Source organism: Trematomus bernacchii, unplaced genomic scaffold (assembly GCF_902827165.1).
Source record: "Trematomus bernacchii unplaced genomic scaffold, fTreBer1.1, whole genome shotgun sequence".
NCBI classification, from domain to species: domain Eukaryota; kingdom Metazoa; phylum Chordata; class Actinopteri; order Perciformes; family Nototheniidae; genus Trematomus; species Trematomus bernacchii.
In genome coordinates, this window is record NW_022988050.1 from 246393 (window position 1) to 260217 (window position 13825).

General features: G+C 41.3%; 1 protein-coding gene across 2 annotated transcripts; it reads left to right on the top strand.

Moving 5' to 3' along the window:
- Positions 1-452: 452 nt before the first annotated feature.
- gspt1 (G1 to S phase transition 1) lies at positions 453-13666 on the top strand. Of its 2 annotated transcripts, none has more exons than XM_034119831.1 (14): positions 453-865; positions 1595-1660; positions 3742-4053; positions 4319-4352; positions 4661-4738; positions 7227-7407; positions 7655-7809; positions 8149-8289; positions 8854-8947; positions 10695-10775; positions 10910-11083; positions 11510-11599; positions 12201-12369; positions 12967-13666. In XM_034119831.1, the coding sequence occupies exons 1-14, from the start codon at positions 667-669 to the stop codon at positions 13017-13019; spliced, it is 1827 nt and encodes a 608-aa protein (XP_033975722.1). In that variant the 5' UTR covers positions 453-666; the 3' UTR covers positions 13020-13666. The 2 variants fall into 2 exon arrangements, with proteins under 2 accessions (XP_033975722.1, XP_033975723.1); XM_034119832.1 differs by having other exon boundaries at positions 454-865; positions 1595-1639.
- Positions 13667-13825: the final 159 nt, after the last annotated feature.

Sequence of the window (13825 nt, forward strand, 5' to 3'; positions counted from 1 at the left end):
AGTTATGTGTACAGTAGTGTAGTTATGGTAAAGTACAGTAGTGTATAGTTATGTGTACACATTAGTGTATAGTTATGTGTACAGTAGTGTATTGTGAGTAGTGTATAGTTATGTGTACATTAGTGTAGTTATTCTACATTAGTGTATAGTTATGTGTACAGTAGTGTAGTTATTCTACATTAGTGTATAGTTATGTGTACATTAGTGTATAGTGTGTACAGTAGTGTATTTATGTGTACAGTAGTGTAGTTATTCTACATTAGTGTATAGTTATGTGTACATTAGTGTATAGTTATGTGTAGTTATGTGTACATTAGTGTATAGTTATGTGTACAGTAGTGAAGTTACATTAGTGTATAGTTGTGGTACAGTAGTGTATAGTTATGTGTACATTAGTGTATAGTTATGTGTTCAGTATCCCCGGTAGCAGCAGCGCCTCTCGCGGTGTTCCCGGCTCCTGCAGCGGCTGTTCAGCAGCACTTCTCGTCGGCTACGGGATCCATATGCTTGTGAAAAAGCTCAGGCTCAACAAAGCAATGGCAACTTCTCCAAACCTGCTGCCGAGAGTCTAAAACATACCGGCTACTAAACGCGTGTTAGCGGACCCCACATCCACCATCCACCTTACCGGGGTACCCGAGCCTGTCAACCCGGGGAAAGGCAGCCATGGACCCGAGAGACACAGCCCCGGATTCATGGGAGCTGGAGGAGGAGGATGCCGAGGCCCAGGCTGTTGCTGCGGATCTTCAGGCCTCATTTGCCGCCCTTAACGTTAATGCCAAGCCGTTTGTCCCCAACGTGAACGCCGCGGTGTTTGTGCCGAGCTTCTTTCAAGCAAGCCCCGCAGAGACACCAGTGCCAGTCGGTGGGTGACAGCCAGCTGGAAGTAGCTTAGCTTAGCATGCTAACCCAAGCTAAGTTAGTTAGCCTTCCTCCCTGCAGTACATTTAAAGCTAAACTATCAGAGGTGGGAGAATAAGTACTCAGATATTGTAGAAGTACCAGAGTGAAGGAATACTCTGTTACAAGTTAAAGTACTGCATTCAACATGTTACTCAAGTAAAAGTATTGGCATTTAAATATACTTAAAGTACCAACAGTACTCATGCAAATTGGCCCATTTCAGAATAATATATGATATGTTTTGATTATAATTATTGATCATTAAAGTGTTATCAAAGCTGGTAAAGGTGCAGCTAATATGAATGACTTTGTATACAGCAGGGTAGCTTGTGAATTTACTCCAGGTGGAACTAAAGTCTAATTATGATTATATTTCACATCCTTAATCCAAATCTTCAAAGATATTAAAAATATGTGGTGGAGTAAAAGTACATGATATACCTCTGAGTTGTAGTGGAGTAGAAGTAGCTAAAAAATGAAATACTCAAGCAAGATACAAGTTTCTTAATATTGAACTTGAGTAAATGTACTTACGTTACTTTACACCACTACTAACTAGTCAACAAGTCAGTGTTAGTCATGTGTTTATGTGGTGTCATAGGTAATTTATAACACAGTGACATCAAGACGTGACCCTTGTTTGTCTTGTAAATACTTATGAAAGTTTGCTTTGTTTCTTCTCTCTCTAAAGCGGCCCCTGATCCAGTAGCCAACATGGAGGTGGCAGAAACAGCCGGTATGAAGCCTCACTGTTCAGGTTATTAAGTTACAGTTTGTTCCCAGAGCACAGGTGTGGTTCTACTCTCAAGTGTACCTACATTAACCTCTCACCAAACTTCATGCAGAGCAGAAAAAGCTTGGAAGCCCACTTCTGAGTCTTGAAGGTTCACTTACCTGCGCCATTTTTGGATAGCTGGCAGGGGTTAAACATGTGCACGGGCCTTCTTATAATATGATGCAACCTCTCTTGTGCCCAAAATAGACTCTTTGCCACACACTGATATGTGTGAAGCAACCGCTGCATGTGTGGGCCATTAGTCTGCGTGTCAAAAGCAAACATATTGAATCCCTTTTGCTGACTGGTTTTTATTTGCCTGAGTCAGGTTCATTCACATTTTTGGGCCTGCAGTGGGTTGGTATGTGCTTCTACTCGGGTTACAGAGAACTGGTGGTGTTTTTTGTTTTTTAGCAGAGTGGTTAAGCACTGCAGCTGAGAGTGTGTGACAAAAAAAGATCACGTGTAGAGTGACAGAGTAAACTGGAGAAACCTTTGAGTCTAGTACTTCTTAAAATCTCTGTACAAGTCTGAAATAAAGATTATAATTACTGCCCGACGGACACTGCTGACAAAGTCAAAGCCCAAATGAGCCGCATTATTCCACACGCTGATTACAATGAGGAGAAAATGGGTTTTGTACATGACTGCTGGGCTGCATAATTTCATAGCTACTGAGCGGCAGGCTTATGTGTGTGTTGCCATGGGAAGATTTTAGCCTACTAAATGTTTTTTCCTTTAGTTGAACTTGTTTTCTCTGCAGAATGATGCATTGATTTAGAATCTTACAAGGGGACAGGACTAATAGAGAGGCGAAGTCCCGCCCATCTACTTCCGACCCATGGGACCTTATTTCGGAAAAAGTATGTATTGAAGTCAATGGGGAGAGAAAGATTATCTTTCGATCCCGTTTGAATTGTGCCACGAATTACACACATGATGTTTGTCATAAAACTGTTGAAATATAAGACTATGAAAAATACGCAACTGGAAAGACTACAAATCCCAGAGTCCCGGTCCTGCATGCTGGCTCTTACGAACCGACTAACTCCCCTTGTGTGTATGTTCAGCTCTCAACATGCCCAGACTTGGAGTGATTTTCACCTCTTTTAATACTTTTCGCCTCATTCTGAAAGAAAGAAGTGAAATGTGCCAACGTGACGGCCGTCTTGGTGTGTGGTGTGAGACGGGAGATGTAGTTCATTGAGCGGTTTCACACAAAGAAAAGTGTTACTTCACATTTTTATTCTTTTGACTTGCAAAATTATCTTTTAAATTGACAAACATCATATGTGTAATTCGTAGCACAATTCAAACGGGATCAGAAGATAATCTTTCTCTCTCCATTGACTTACCTACTTTTTCCGAAATAAGGTCCCATGGAGGTCCCCCGGAAGGGGACGGACTTCGCCTCTCTATGAACGATTAACTGCATAGACAGTGAAGATTTGCAACTTTTTAGTCTTAAGACATTCATTGTTTTGTAGCATTTGCTGGCATTTTGGTCCCTAAATGACATGTGGATTTAAGGTACAGCTCCGATAGTAGTTGGTGCAAATCCAATACCACTGTCATAGTTTTTGGAGCAGTTTTGCCTTTTTAAAACTAGATTTTTAGGTTAGAAATTAGCCTAATCATCTGTTCAGTCCTTGAACTATTGTTAAAATAACAGGTGACCTTGTGGTTTAATACATTTTAGGCTGATTAAATAAGACATGATGTTAGATGCAGCACTATTACCAATAAAGACATCAAATCATTGTAATGTCTTAAATAGAGCACGTGAGTGATAATAGTGGAGGAGATAGAAGTGAATCAGTTCTGGCTTGCAAATTGGAATTTGTTGTTGGAAAAAGGGGATCTCGGTCCACATTTTTGTGCAAATGTGGTAAAAGGATTCAAGTTTGGTGTAAAAATAAACCTGGCAGGAACGTCTTGAATAGACTCCAGAATTCATCATGAATCAGTCTGCAGGTTTTCAGTCCTGCCAAGAAAAGAAGTCATTAAATACTTCCTCCTCCCTCCAGTCTGTGGGGAATAACCGGTGTATTAAATGTGTTCAGTTGCAGCTCCGGTGGAGAACGGAAGCTCAGAGGCCAAGATGACCACAGAGGAGGAGACGTGGGAGCAGAAGGAGGAGCCTGGAGGAGGAGGAGGAGGAGGTGGTGGTGGTGGTGGTGGAGAAGGGGGAGAAGGAGGAGGAGGAGAGGAAGATCTGGTACCAGGAGGAGCCTGCGAAGAGGGAGCAGCCAGGATCGAAGAAGAGGAGATGATGGAGGAGGAAGAGGAGGAGATGCCGATGCCCAAAGTGGCTCCGGCACCACCAAATGCCCCAAAGAAGGAGCATGTGAACGTGGTCTTCATCGGTCACGTGGGTGAGTCAAAACTATGCAGTCATCTAAAGAATATTATTTATCATGTAATGTTCATGTTATTTATTTTCAACCTGTAGGTAGGTTTAGGTTTGCAGTTAAAAGACAAGGTATCCATTGTGACATGTTTCAAACAACATGGGGCTAATTGTTAAAAAGTACCTCATGTCAAGTTTATTTATATAGCATCTTCATTAAAAAACACTATAAGAAACATGAACAATCAAACGTTTTTTATATATTTGACCTTTTATTACCTATCTGTTAGATGCTGGAAAATCAACTATCGGAGGACAGATCATGTGAGTAACCCTTTTTTAATGTGTGTTAATGATTAAACACAGCTAATATTCCCCTTGAATGTGATACAGTGTGCCTTTTCATTTGCCAACTGTATAGAAAACAGAGTCCAGACCTGAGCAATGAAACCAACAACAACCCAATGTTTGTTGTTTCCATTGTGTCCTGTTCCCTCTTACACAACACTGCTTTTCAGTTTTAATCCTCAGTTCCACTTTTGCCCCCATAAAGCCACAGATACAATAAATAATGCGTCACGTCCATCTGGTCAGTCATCTTACCCTCTGTGTGTTTCCTTTTCATTTTGTAGGTACTTAACTGGAATGGTGGAAAAGCGAACCCTGGAGAAATATGAAAGAGAGGCGAAAGAGAAGAACAGGGAGACATGGTGAGGAAAACAACAATATTTACTTTATTGTGTCTAAAAACAACATGGATTAACAAATACCTAATATAACCCATAAGAACCCGGACCCATTTCTACTTTTGGGGAAATTAAGGGGAACATAATTTAGACTAAATAGACCACCTAGAACACATTTCTGACAAGAACCCCCCCCCTCGTGTCAAATATCTGAAATGTGACATATATGTCCGAATGGGCTTTAATGGTAAAATAACTCTTATTTTTAACTTAATTAATGAGGATGATTTTTTGGTTTAAATTAGTTTGAACATTCTTTGAATTGAAGAATAAGAACATATTAACTCAATATAATTGAATCAGCTAAATTAAAGGTGGGGTAGGTCATTTTGGAGAAACCAGCTCGAGTGCGCTAGAATTTGAAAATACACAACCGGAAGAAATCTGCCACTTCCTTACAGAGCCCCTCCTCCAACACACACGAACGCGCACATGACCAATGAGGGCACGAGATAAGTTTGTGCACAGATGGAAGGCTGACAGGCAGGTAGGCCATCCAGTTATTTTAGCCGGGCCGGCTCAGATGATTGGTCGTGCTTTTTACAGTACTACAGCTTCCACAGATGATATTTATTTATGGATTTTTTTTTTTCTTAAAGTGGACCTATCATGCTATATTTGAATAATATAGTGTAGGACCATACCTATATAAGGCATATTTATTTTTCAAAATACCAAACAGATCATGCATTTTAGCCATGCCTCATTTTGCTCAATTTGACATTTTTTAGCCCTGTGTTTGTAAGGGCAGATAAGGGCAGAACAGCACCATCTACAGGCCTGGCATATGTACTAGGGCTGTGCGATTATGGCAAAAATCATAATCACGATTATTTGGGTCAATAATTGATATCACGATTATTAAATACGATTATTCATTGACTTTGAAAAAATGCATTTATTGAACTTCAAAACAAATACAGTATCTTTTTAACTGTTGATTACCCTGAACGCATAATTCAACTGAAAAACCAATACAAATAAATAAATAATATCAAAATAATAAATACCAATAAACAAGATCAACAAATATTTTGGAGCGCACTTCCACAAGCTACTAAACATATATAAATATGATAAATAAAATAAATGAGACCAAAATTAATTAGATCAAATATGTTGCAGTGCACTGTCACAACCTAGCAAAGCAAAATAATTGTGTTTTCGTAATTGTGGCAGGCCAAAATCGTAATTGCGATTTAAAATACGATTAATTGCACAGCCCTAATATGTACTACAGCGTCTCCAGCGCTTTCGAACGGCAATGGCCGTGGCTGTCTCCTCCTGATTGGTGGAGTTGGCCCAATAGCCGTAGCGCCACCGTCCTGACGTCAGGACAGTGTTCAAATCTGGATCAGTTTTTATCAGATCCGTTGCAGCCCCTTTTTTAGAGATTTGGGTATGGAGGAAAATAGAGAGGGTTGTGTTTTCTGACACTTGGTGAGTTCCCTGGAACACCGGGGACACATATTCATGTATAAAAGACGTACAAAAGTGCATTTTGCATGATAGGTCCCCTTTAAGATATTCATTGCTATCGGGATGTTAAGAGCATTCCATGGAATATAACAAAAAGTGTATCTCGACCCGGTTTCTCAAACTTACCCCACCTTTAACTGAGCAGATCATAATCATATTTCTAATTGTGCATATTTGTCACTTTGGGTTTAGGGTCAAAGTTTAGGGTCAAAGTCCCGATGTGACTCCAGTGTCACATCGATGTTTGTCTCATTTGTTTCATATCAATTTGATCAAGAAATGTTTCCACAACAGGTTAAATGTAATAAAGGACATGTTATGTAAGCATTTTAATTCTTAAATGGCTTGAATTTTCCCTTTTTAGCAACAACAAAAAAAAGCTTTTGAAATGTAGCTCGTTCGGTCACACGTGTTAGCCTGGCACATGGACATCTTGTGGACATGTTGTTATGGGAACACAAAGTCACATGACCTGGCCCCGGACCCACCAGACTGTTCAGTGTGTGTCACTTAGGGACTTCATGAGATAAAATAAAGGCTAAAGCTGTATAAGGAACTCTCCAGAACATTTAACGTTCATGTGGCACCTGTGTCACGGTGGGTCCTTATGGGTTAAGTGTTAATATTTTAACAAAAGGGCCTCAAAATGGCTACATTTGATATACAATATGCTGTTATTTTACATGTTTTTTCATTGGGCAGCTCAATTTAAAGAGGTCCTATTATGCTTTTTGGGGTTTATACTTTCCTGAAGCGTGTTATATGTAGGTTTAGTGCATGTAAATGGTCTGCAAAGGCTAAAATCCCTGTGTTCCCTCCAGAGGTTTCTCGAATTTCTCTCCCACACACTGAAATATCCCTCATTTTGATTACGACACGCCTGTTTTACACACATGTACAGTAATCTTAAATGCTCATAATAACACATGTATGTAAAAAAACCCAAATGACTAGATTCACATGTTGGTTGCAGGTACCTGTCGTGGGCTCTGGACACAAACCAGGAGGAGAGAGACAAGGGGAAGACGGTGGAGGTGGGGAGGGCTTACTTTGAGACGGAGAAAAAACATTTCACCATCCTGGACGCCCCCGGACACAAGAGCTTCGTCCCCAACATGATCGGGGGGGCGTCACAAGCCGACCTGGCTGTGCTGGTGAGAGAAACAAACAAGCCTATCCCATCCATGACGAGCCTTAAAACACAAAGACAAATAGATGGAATCCTGTACTCACACATAGAGATTGAAAGATGTTCCAATGCAGGAAAAAAAGTCCATTCAAACCTCTGCATTCGTTCCCCTCTCATCCTACTGATATATGTTATAAATAAGCTCAAATGAATGCATGTAAATGTCCCTGAATGCTGGACTAACTCCTGCCTCCCTTCTTGTTTTGCACCAGGTGATTTCGGCGAGGAAGGGGGAGTTTGAGACGGGCTTTGAGAAGGGGGGGCAGACACGGGAACATGCCATGCTCGCTAAAACGGCCGGGGTCAAACATCTCATCGTCCTGGTGAACAAGATGGACGACCCCACGGTCAACTGGAGCCTCGACAGGTCAGCAGGGGCCGCCTTGAAATAGATACGATATTTCTGAATGCTGTGTCAGTGGCCTTTCAACTTGTGTTTACATCATCTATTACTGAGCTTCGGCACCATAACATTGTCTATCAGTGAATTATTAGCATGCTTTTGGGAGCCTGTTTTATTAAGATGTTCTTTTTATAGTTGTGACGTCTTTCTCCTTTAAAAAAAAATCCATGTAGGGCCGTTCCAAATAGTTCAAAGCTCGATTTTAGGATGTTAGGATTTAATTCAAATGTCAGATTGCCTCTCATGATGTTATGCCTTTTCATATTTTAGTAAAACATCTCATGGTTTTATTATTCCCTGCAGGTATGAAGAGTGTAAGGAGAAGCTGGTTCCCTTTCTAAAGAAGGTGGGCTTCAACCCCAAGAAGGACATCTACTTTATGCCTTGCTCCGGACTCACAGGTGCCAACCTCAAAGACCCCCTCACAGAATGCCTCTGGTACACGTAAGTACGCTCTCCCTCTCCCTCTGTGTGTGTGTGTGTGTGTGTGTGTGTGTGTGTGTGTGTGTGTGTGTGTGTGTGTGTGTGTGTGTGTGTGTGTGTGTGTGTGTGTGTGTGTGTGTGTGTGTGTGTGTGTGTGTGTGTGTGTGTGTGTGTGTGTGTGTGTGTGTGTGTGTGTGTGTGTGTGTGTGTGTGTGTGTGTGTGTGTGTGTGTGTGTGTGTGTGTGTGGTGTGTGTGTGTGTGTGTGTGTGTGTGTGTGTGTGTGTGTGTGTGTGTGTTCGTGTGTGTGTGGTGTGTGTTGTGTGTGTGTGTGTGTGTGTGTGTGTGTGTGTGTGTTGTTTGTGTGGGTGTGTGTGTGTGTGTGTGTGTCTGTGTTGTGTGGGTGGTGGGTGATGGTGTGTGTGTGTTGTGTGTGTTGTGTTGTGTGTGTTGCTGTGTGTGTGTGGGTGTGGTTGTGTGTGTGGTGTGTGTGTGTGTGTGTGTGTGTGTGTGTGTGTGTGTGAGATATAAAATGTGAGTGAACGAGTGGATTTTTTTTAAATATGATGATTTTTCTTCCTCACCAGGGGGATGCCATTTATTTCCCACCTGGACAGTTTGCCAAACTTCACCAGATCCAACGACGGACCGGTGAGACTACCCATCGTAGACAAGTACAAGGTGAGCAGCTGGAGGCCATTGAGCTTCTTTTAAATACAGAAATCTGAAGAGAGAGAAACTGAGATGTGACGCAGTGTCTCCGCTCCGCTCTGTGCTCAGCATTAGAGTGGGCGACACATTTCTTCTGGTTTCTGTTTACTCTGCCAAAGTATTTTTATGTTTCCTCTCCAGTTTGTCATCCTCCTTCCTGCAGGGTGGTTTTCATAGAGCACGCTGAAATGCTTCTCAGCTTCTTGGCACTGACACCAAGTCAATTCAAGATCTTATTTATTATCTCTGCTGTATTTTCTGTGTGGAAAAGCAATAAGAGAAATAATACTTCAAGATATTTGGATAGAAAATGGACTAAATAAATTACATAATGTAAAAATACATACATATATATATAGATGTATAGACTTTTATGACTCCACACGTATACACACACACACACACACACACACACACACACACACACACACACACACACACACACACACACACACACACACAATCATGTCTCTTAAAGATAATTCAGCTTCTTGGCTCTTGCTGTTGGACTCCGTTCAGATGTGAGTGTCGGTGGAGTCGCATTAGCTCGCTCACATTAATGATCCGTCCACATCTCCTCTCTTTATCTCCTCTCTTCATCTCCTCTTCATCTCCTCTCTTCATCCTCTCGTCTATAAGTTGGCTTAATTCTCCTCTCGCTGTGATTGCATGAGAGCTTTATGTGGAGGATATATGATTAAACTGGGGTCTCGTGATCAGAGGGGATTATGGTTCAGTTAACAGAAATCCAAAATGCATTCATTTCTGCACGCCAGCTGATGTTAATACTGTATTATTAAATGAGTCTATCATATAATAAAGCTTTAAATGTACTTAACCCACCAAATGTCAAGTGGAATTGTTTGAAATGTAGAGAAACACGTTTTGATTATTGTATTTGTTGCATTTGCCCTTTTTATGGCCTTTAAGAGTTGTTTATCATCAGAATGATAATACAATTACCCTGCTGATACTTCCCTGTTCTTGTGTGAAAAAAACATATCTCCAAAAAAAACAATAACCTGGCAGCTATAAGGTCTCCACTGTCATGTTGTACACCAGTGACCATCAACTGGCCACATCCGGCCCGCACGACAGGGGTGACTGTGGCGTTAGTGCGTTCGCCCCCCACAAAAAAATGTTGTACGTCTCGTGAGTAATGTGCAGTACCGGAGTCCAACAGAGAGGCAGCAGCTGCGGGACAGTAGACTGCGTACTGCGTAGCCTTCCCTGCCTTGAAGAAGAAGTGATCCTTCGTTAGCATGAAGAGTCTGCTTTATGCGCTCCGCAGCAGTAGCCCCCGCTGCGACTGAGTCCAACAGAGAGGCAGGAGCTGCGGGACAGTAGCCTAGAAGTGATCCTTCGTTAGCGTGAAGAGTCTGCTAAGCTTTATGCGCTCCGCAGTACCTGAGCGTGCTCCACTAGCCCCCCCCCTCCCCCGGTCAACAACTTCTAAATTCTGGGCTATATAAAAATCGCTGGCCCGCGAAAGTGTCTATTGGATAAATGTCGGCCCTTGGACAAATGTAGTTGGTGATCCCTGCTGTACACACTCATTACACAGTATACATAATCTTTTTCACTCCGTTTTTACACTATCTAAATAAATAAAAAAAGCTTTTGGATGGAAAGGATTCTTGTCCTTGTTTTACACAGAATTGCTCCAATCTTCAACTTGTGTGTGTGTGTGTGTGTTTGTGTGTGTGTGTGTGTGTAGGACATGGGCACAGTGATCCTGGGGAAGCTGGAGTCGGGGTGCATCAGTAAAGCGCAGCAGCTCATCATGATGCCCAACAGGGTGAGACCTCCTCTCTGCTGCTCACAACAGACTCATAACACTTCCAGTAGTTGCATTATTTAAAATAACAATAGATAGGACAAGTACTGAACAGTTCAATAATACAAATATATAAATGTGTGTGTGTGTTTCAGCACACAGTGGAGGTCCTGAGTCTGCTGAGTGACGATGTGGAGACGGACGATGCGACTCCCGGGGAGAATCTGAAGCTGAGGCTGAAGGGCATCGAGGAGGAGGAGATCCTGCCGGGGTTCATCCTCTGCAGCCCCGACAACATCTGCCACTCCGGACGCACCTTCGACGCACAGGTGCTTTACAAACACATCATAAAAGTCACTTCATCTGTGTCTTCAATCTACCTCTGAAGTTCAGTCATTACTTCAGGGGAGAATTTTTCATTGTACATGTGATGTTTTGGTGTTTGGTTTTGTTTCTTTCCGTTAACCGTCAAGTGGGAACTGAAAAGTATTTTTTTGTACGTTTTTGTGTTTCTCTTATTTTCCTACGATACTGTTATGATTGGCTGAGAATAAGAAAATATGAAGGACAGACCATCATTTTATTTTTGAGAAAGGGGCAGGTCATATCAGATAATTTTCTTCTCCCTGCTCCTTTCCGGGTACGGTGTGTTTACAGAGACATGTTTTGTAAATAATTGTTAGACATTAAGTTGTGCGTACCATGAACGGAACAAATAAAAAATGAAATGAAATATATATATTTTTTCATTTCAGATCGTCATCATTGAGCACAAGTCAATCATTTGTCCCGGTTACAACGCAGTCCTTCACATCCACACCTGCATCGAGGAAGTGCAGATCTCAGTAAGTTACTACTTGTGGGGGAAACTTCTGTAGCAATGGGAGTCAGGACTCAAAGAGAGACACGAGGAGAGCTGGAGCTTTGATGGCAAACACTGACGGTTTATTTGGAGCTTCGGCCGGAGAATTCACAAGACATGTCACGGGCCACGAGTTGACCACACGGTAGAGATGCCACAATCAATTTTGAAGAACCCTCCTGTAGCTCGAGGTTTTAACTAGTTCAGAGTGTAATAATCAACCTTCTTCAATAGATAGACTAAACAGCTGAGGACACTGAATCACATTTGTTGTCGCTTATGGCTCGGGGTCATCTACACCCCGAGAAGGATGTGTTCCAGGTGTCCCACAACAATAACTATAGTAGAGAGTAGCCCGGTCACAAACTGGTAACATCAACAACTTGCTAGGGCGGCCCCTCCTTATGGGAGATAACGGCTGCTCAAGGTTGGTCAGCTGCGTCAGAGGGCGAAGGAGGACATGCAGGGCAAATGATTCCCCAACACTACAGACATATTCTGTTTTCATTTCCTATTTTGTTTGATCAGTCAGTTGTGATTGCATTTCTCCACTGTGATTGAACTCGTTTAAATCCTCCCTGCAGGCCTTAATCTGTCTGGTGGATAAGAAGTCGGGGGAGAAAAGCAAAGTCCGACCGCGCTTCGTGAAGCAGGACCAGGTGTGCATCGCCCGGCTGAGAGCGGCAGGAACCATCTGCTTAGAGACCTTCAAAGACTTCCCTCAGATGGGACGGTTCACACTGAGGGACGAGGGTGAGGAGTGTGTGTGTGTGTGTGTGAGGTTGTGTGTGTTGGTAAGGAAGTTTGAGTATGTTTGTCTTTTATAAAGTCATAAGAGAATCAAAATCAGAACACTTTAGGTATCCTGGAGGAAATTGGGTTTCAAAACATGTGCTCCATTTTTAGAATGAAATAAGAAAATATAATTAAAATATTTATATAAACATAAAAGCTAAAGTAGAAATGTGCAATAAACAGATAAAATAAGAAATAATTGTTGTTTTGTACACATATACATACTTTTTAAAATATTATATATTTACATATTATATTATTGCATATACATTATTTTACAAATTAATTTTAATTAGCATTTCCCTATTTTTAAAACTATTTATTTTTCTCTTTACGTGTATATAAAGACTGTATATATATAATTGTTTATTTCCATATTTTCTTTATATATATTTATTTATAAATTCCTTGCATATCAATTATTTATTTTAATTTTTTCTCCAACTTTTATTCCTTATTTTCCAATTTACAAATGTTAGTGTTCAAATAATAAAATGTGCATTAACTTCTGTGCATGTCTGGCTTATTTCTTCTCTCCCTCCTCTCCTCCTCCAGGTAAAACCATCGCCATCGGCAAAGTGCTGAAGCTGGTCCCAGAGAAGGACTAAACGCCTCGTCAGCACACCTCTTGTTACCGGGGAGAAACGCTGCTCGGCCGACAAACAGCTGCTCTCTCTTCACACTCAACACGCTGAAGAGAAGTCCAACGACAACCAGGAGAGGGATCGAGGAGTTCAAATAACGTCACATGAAGAAAACAAGACTGAATCAGTTTTTTTGATGAACTATATTAAGTGAGAGACCAAGTCCAGTGTGTCAGCTTTCTCATATTGAGAGCTCAGCTATGCCACTAATGTAGCTACAAGCCCCGCCCCCTTCTGTATTCCCACGGCTAACCGCGAAGTCGGCTCGCTACGCCATTTGTTTTTAGAATGGAGATGGATGCAGTGTTACTGAGTTTGGGGAGGATATGACCACAGAAAGATTTCATATCCTGCAAAACAAGAGCAGGGTTAGCCTGTCATTATAATTTGCAAATCACATCTCCCTTTTTAAGAGCGGGATTTAGGAAACATTTGATTTGGTTTTTAAGGATTGCTGTACCAACATTTTGAGTTTGGTCTCTCTCCACATGAGATGGCTTAATTAATTGGATTGAGCTCACATACTACTCTGATTAAAACCACGGATAAACACACACACACACACACACAGCTGTTACATAATCTAAACTGAAAATAAATTATCAACGCTGTGTCAGAAAAGTGTGTTTTCTTTTATTAAGTATCCTCATTTCAGGTGGATTAATCAATATTCAGTGTATCAATACTAATGCAAAATCCCAACATTTAACATTATACTATAGCGGTTTCTTATCCTTTGTTGATTTAATATAATTGAATGTATTGCTAAC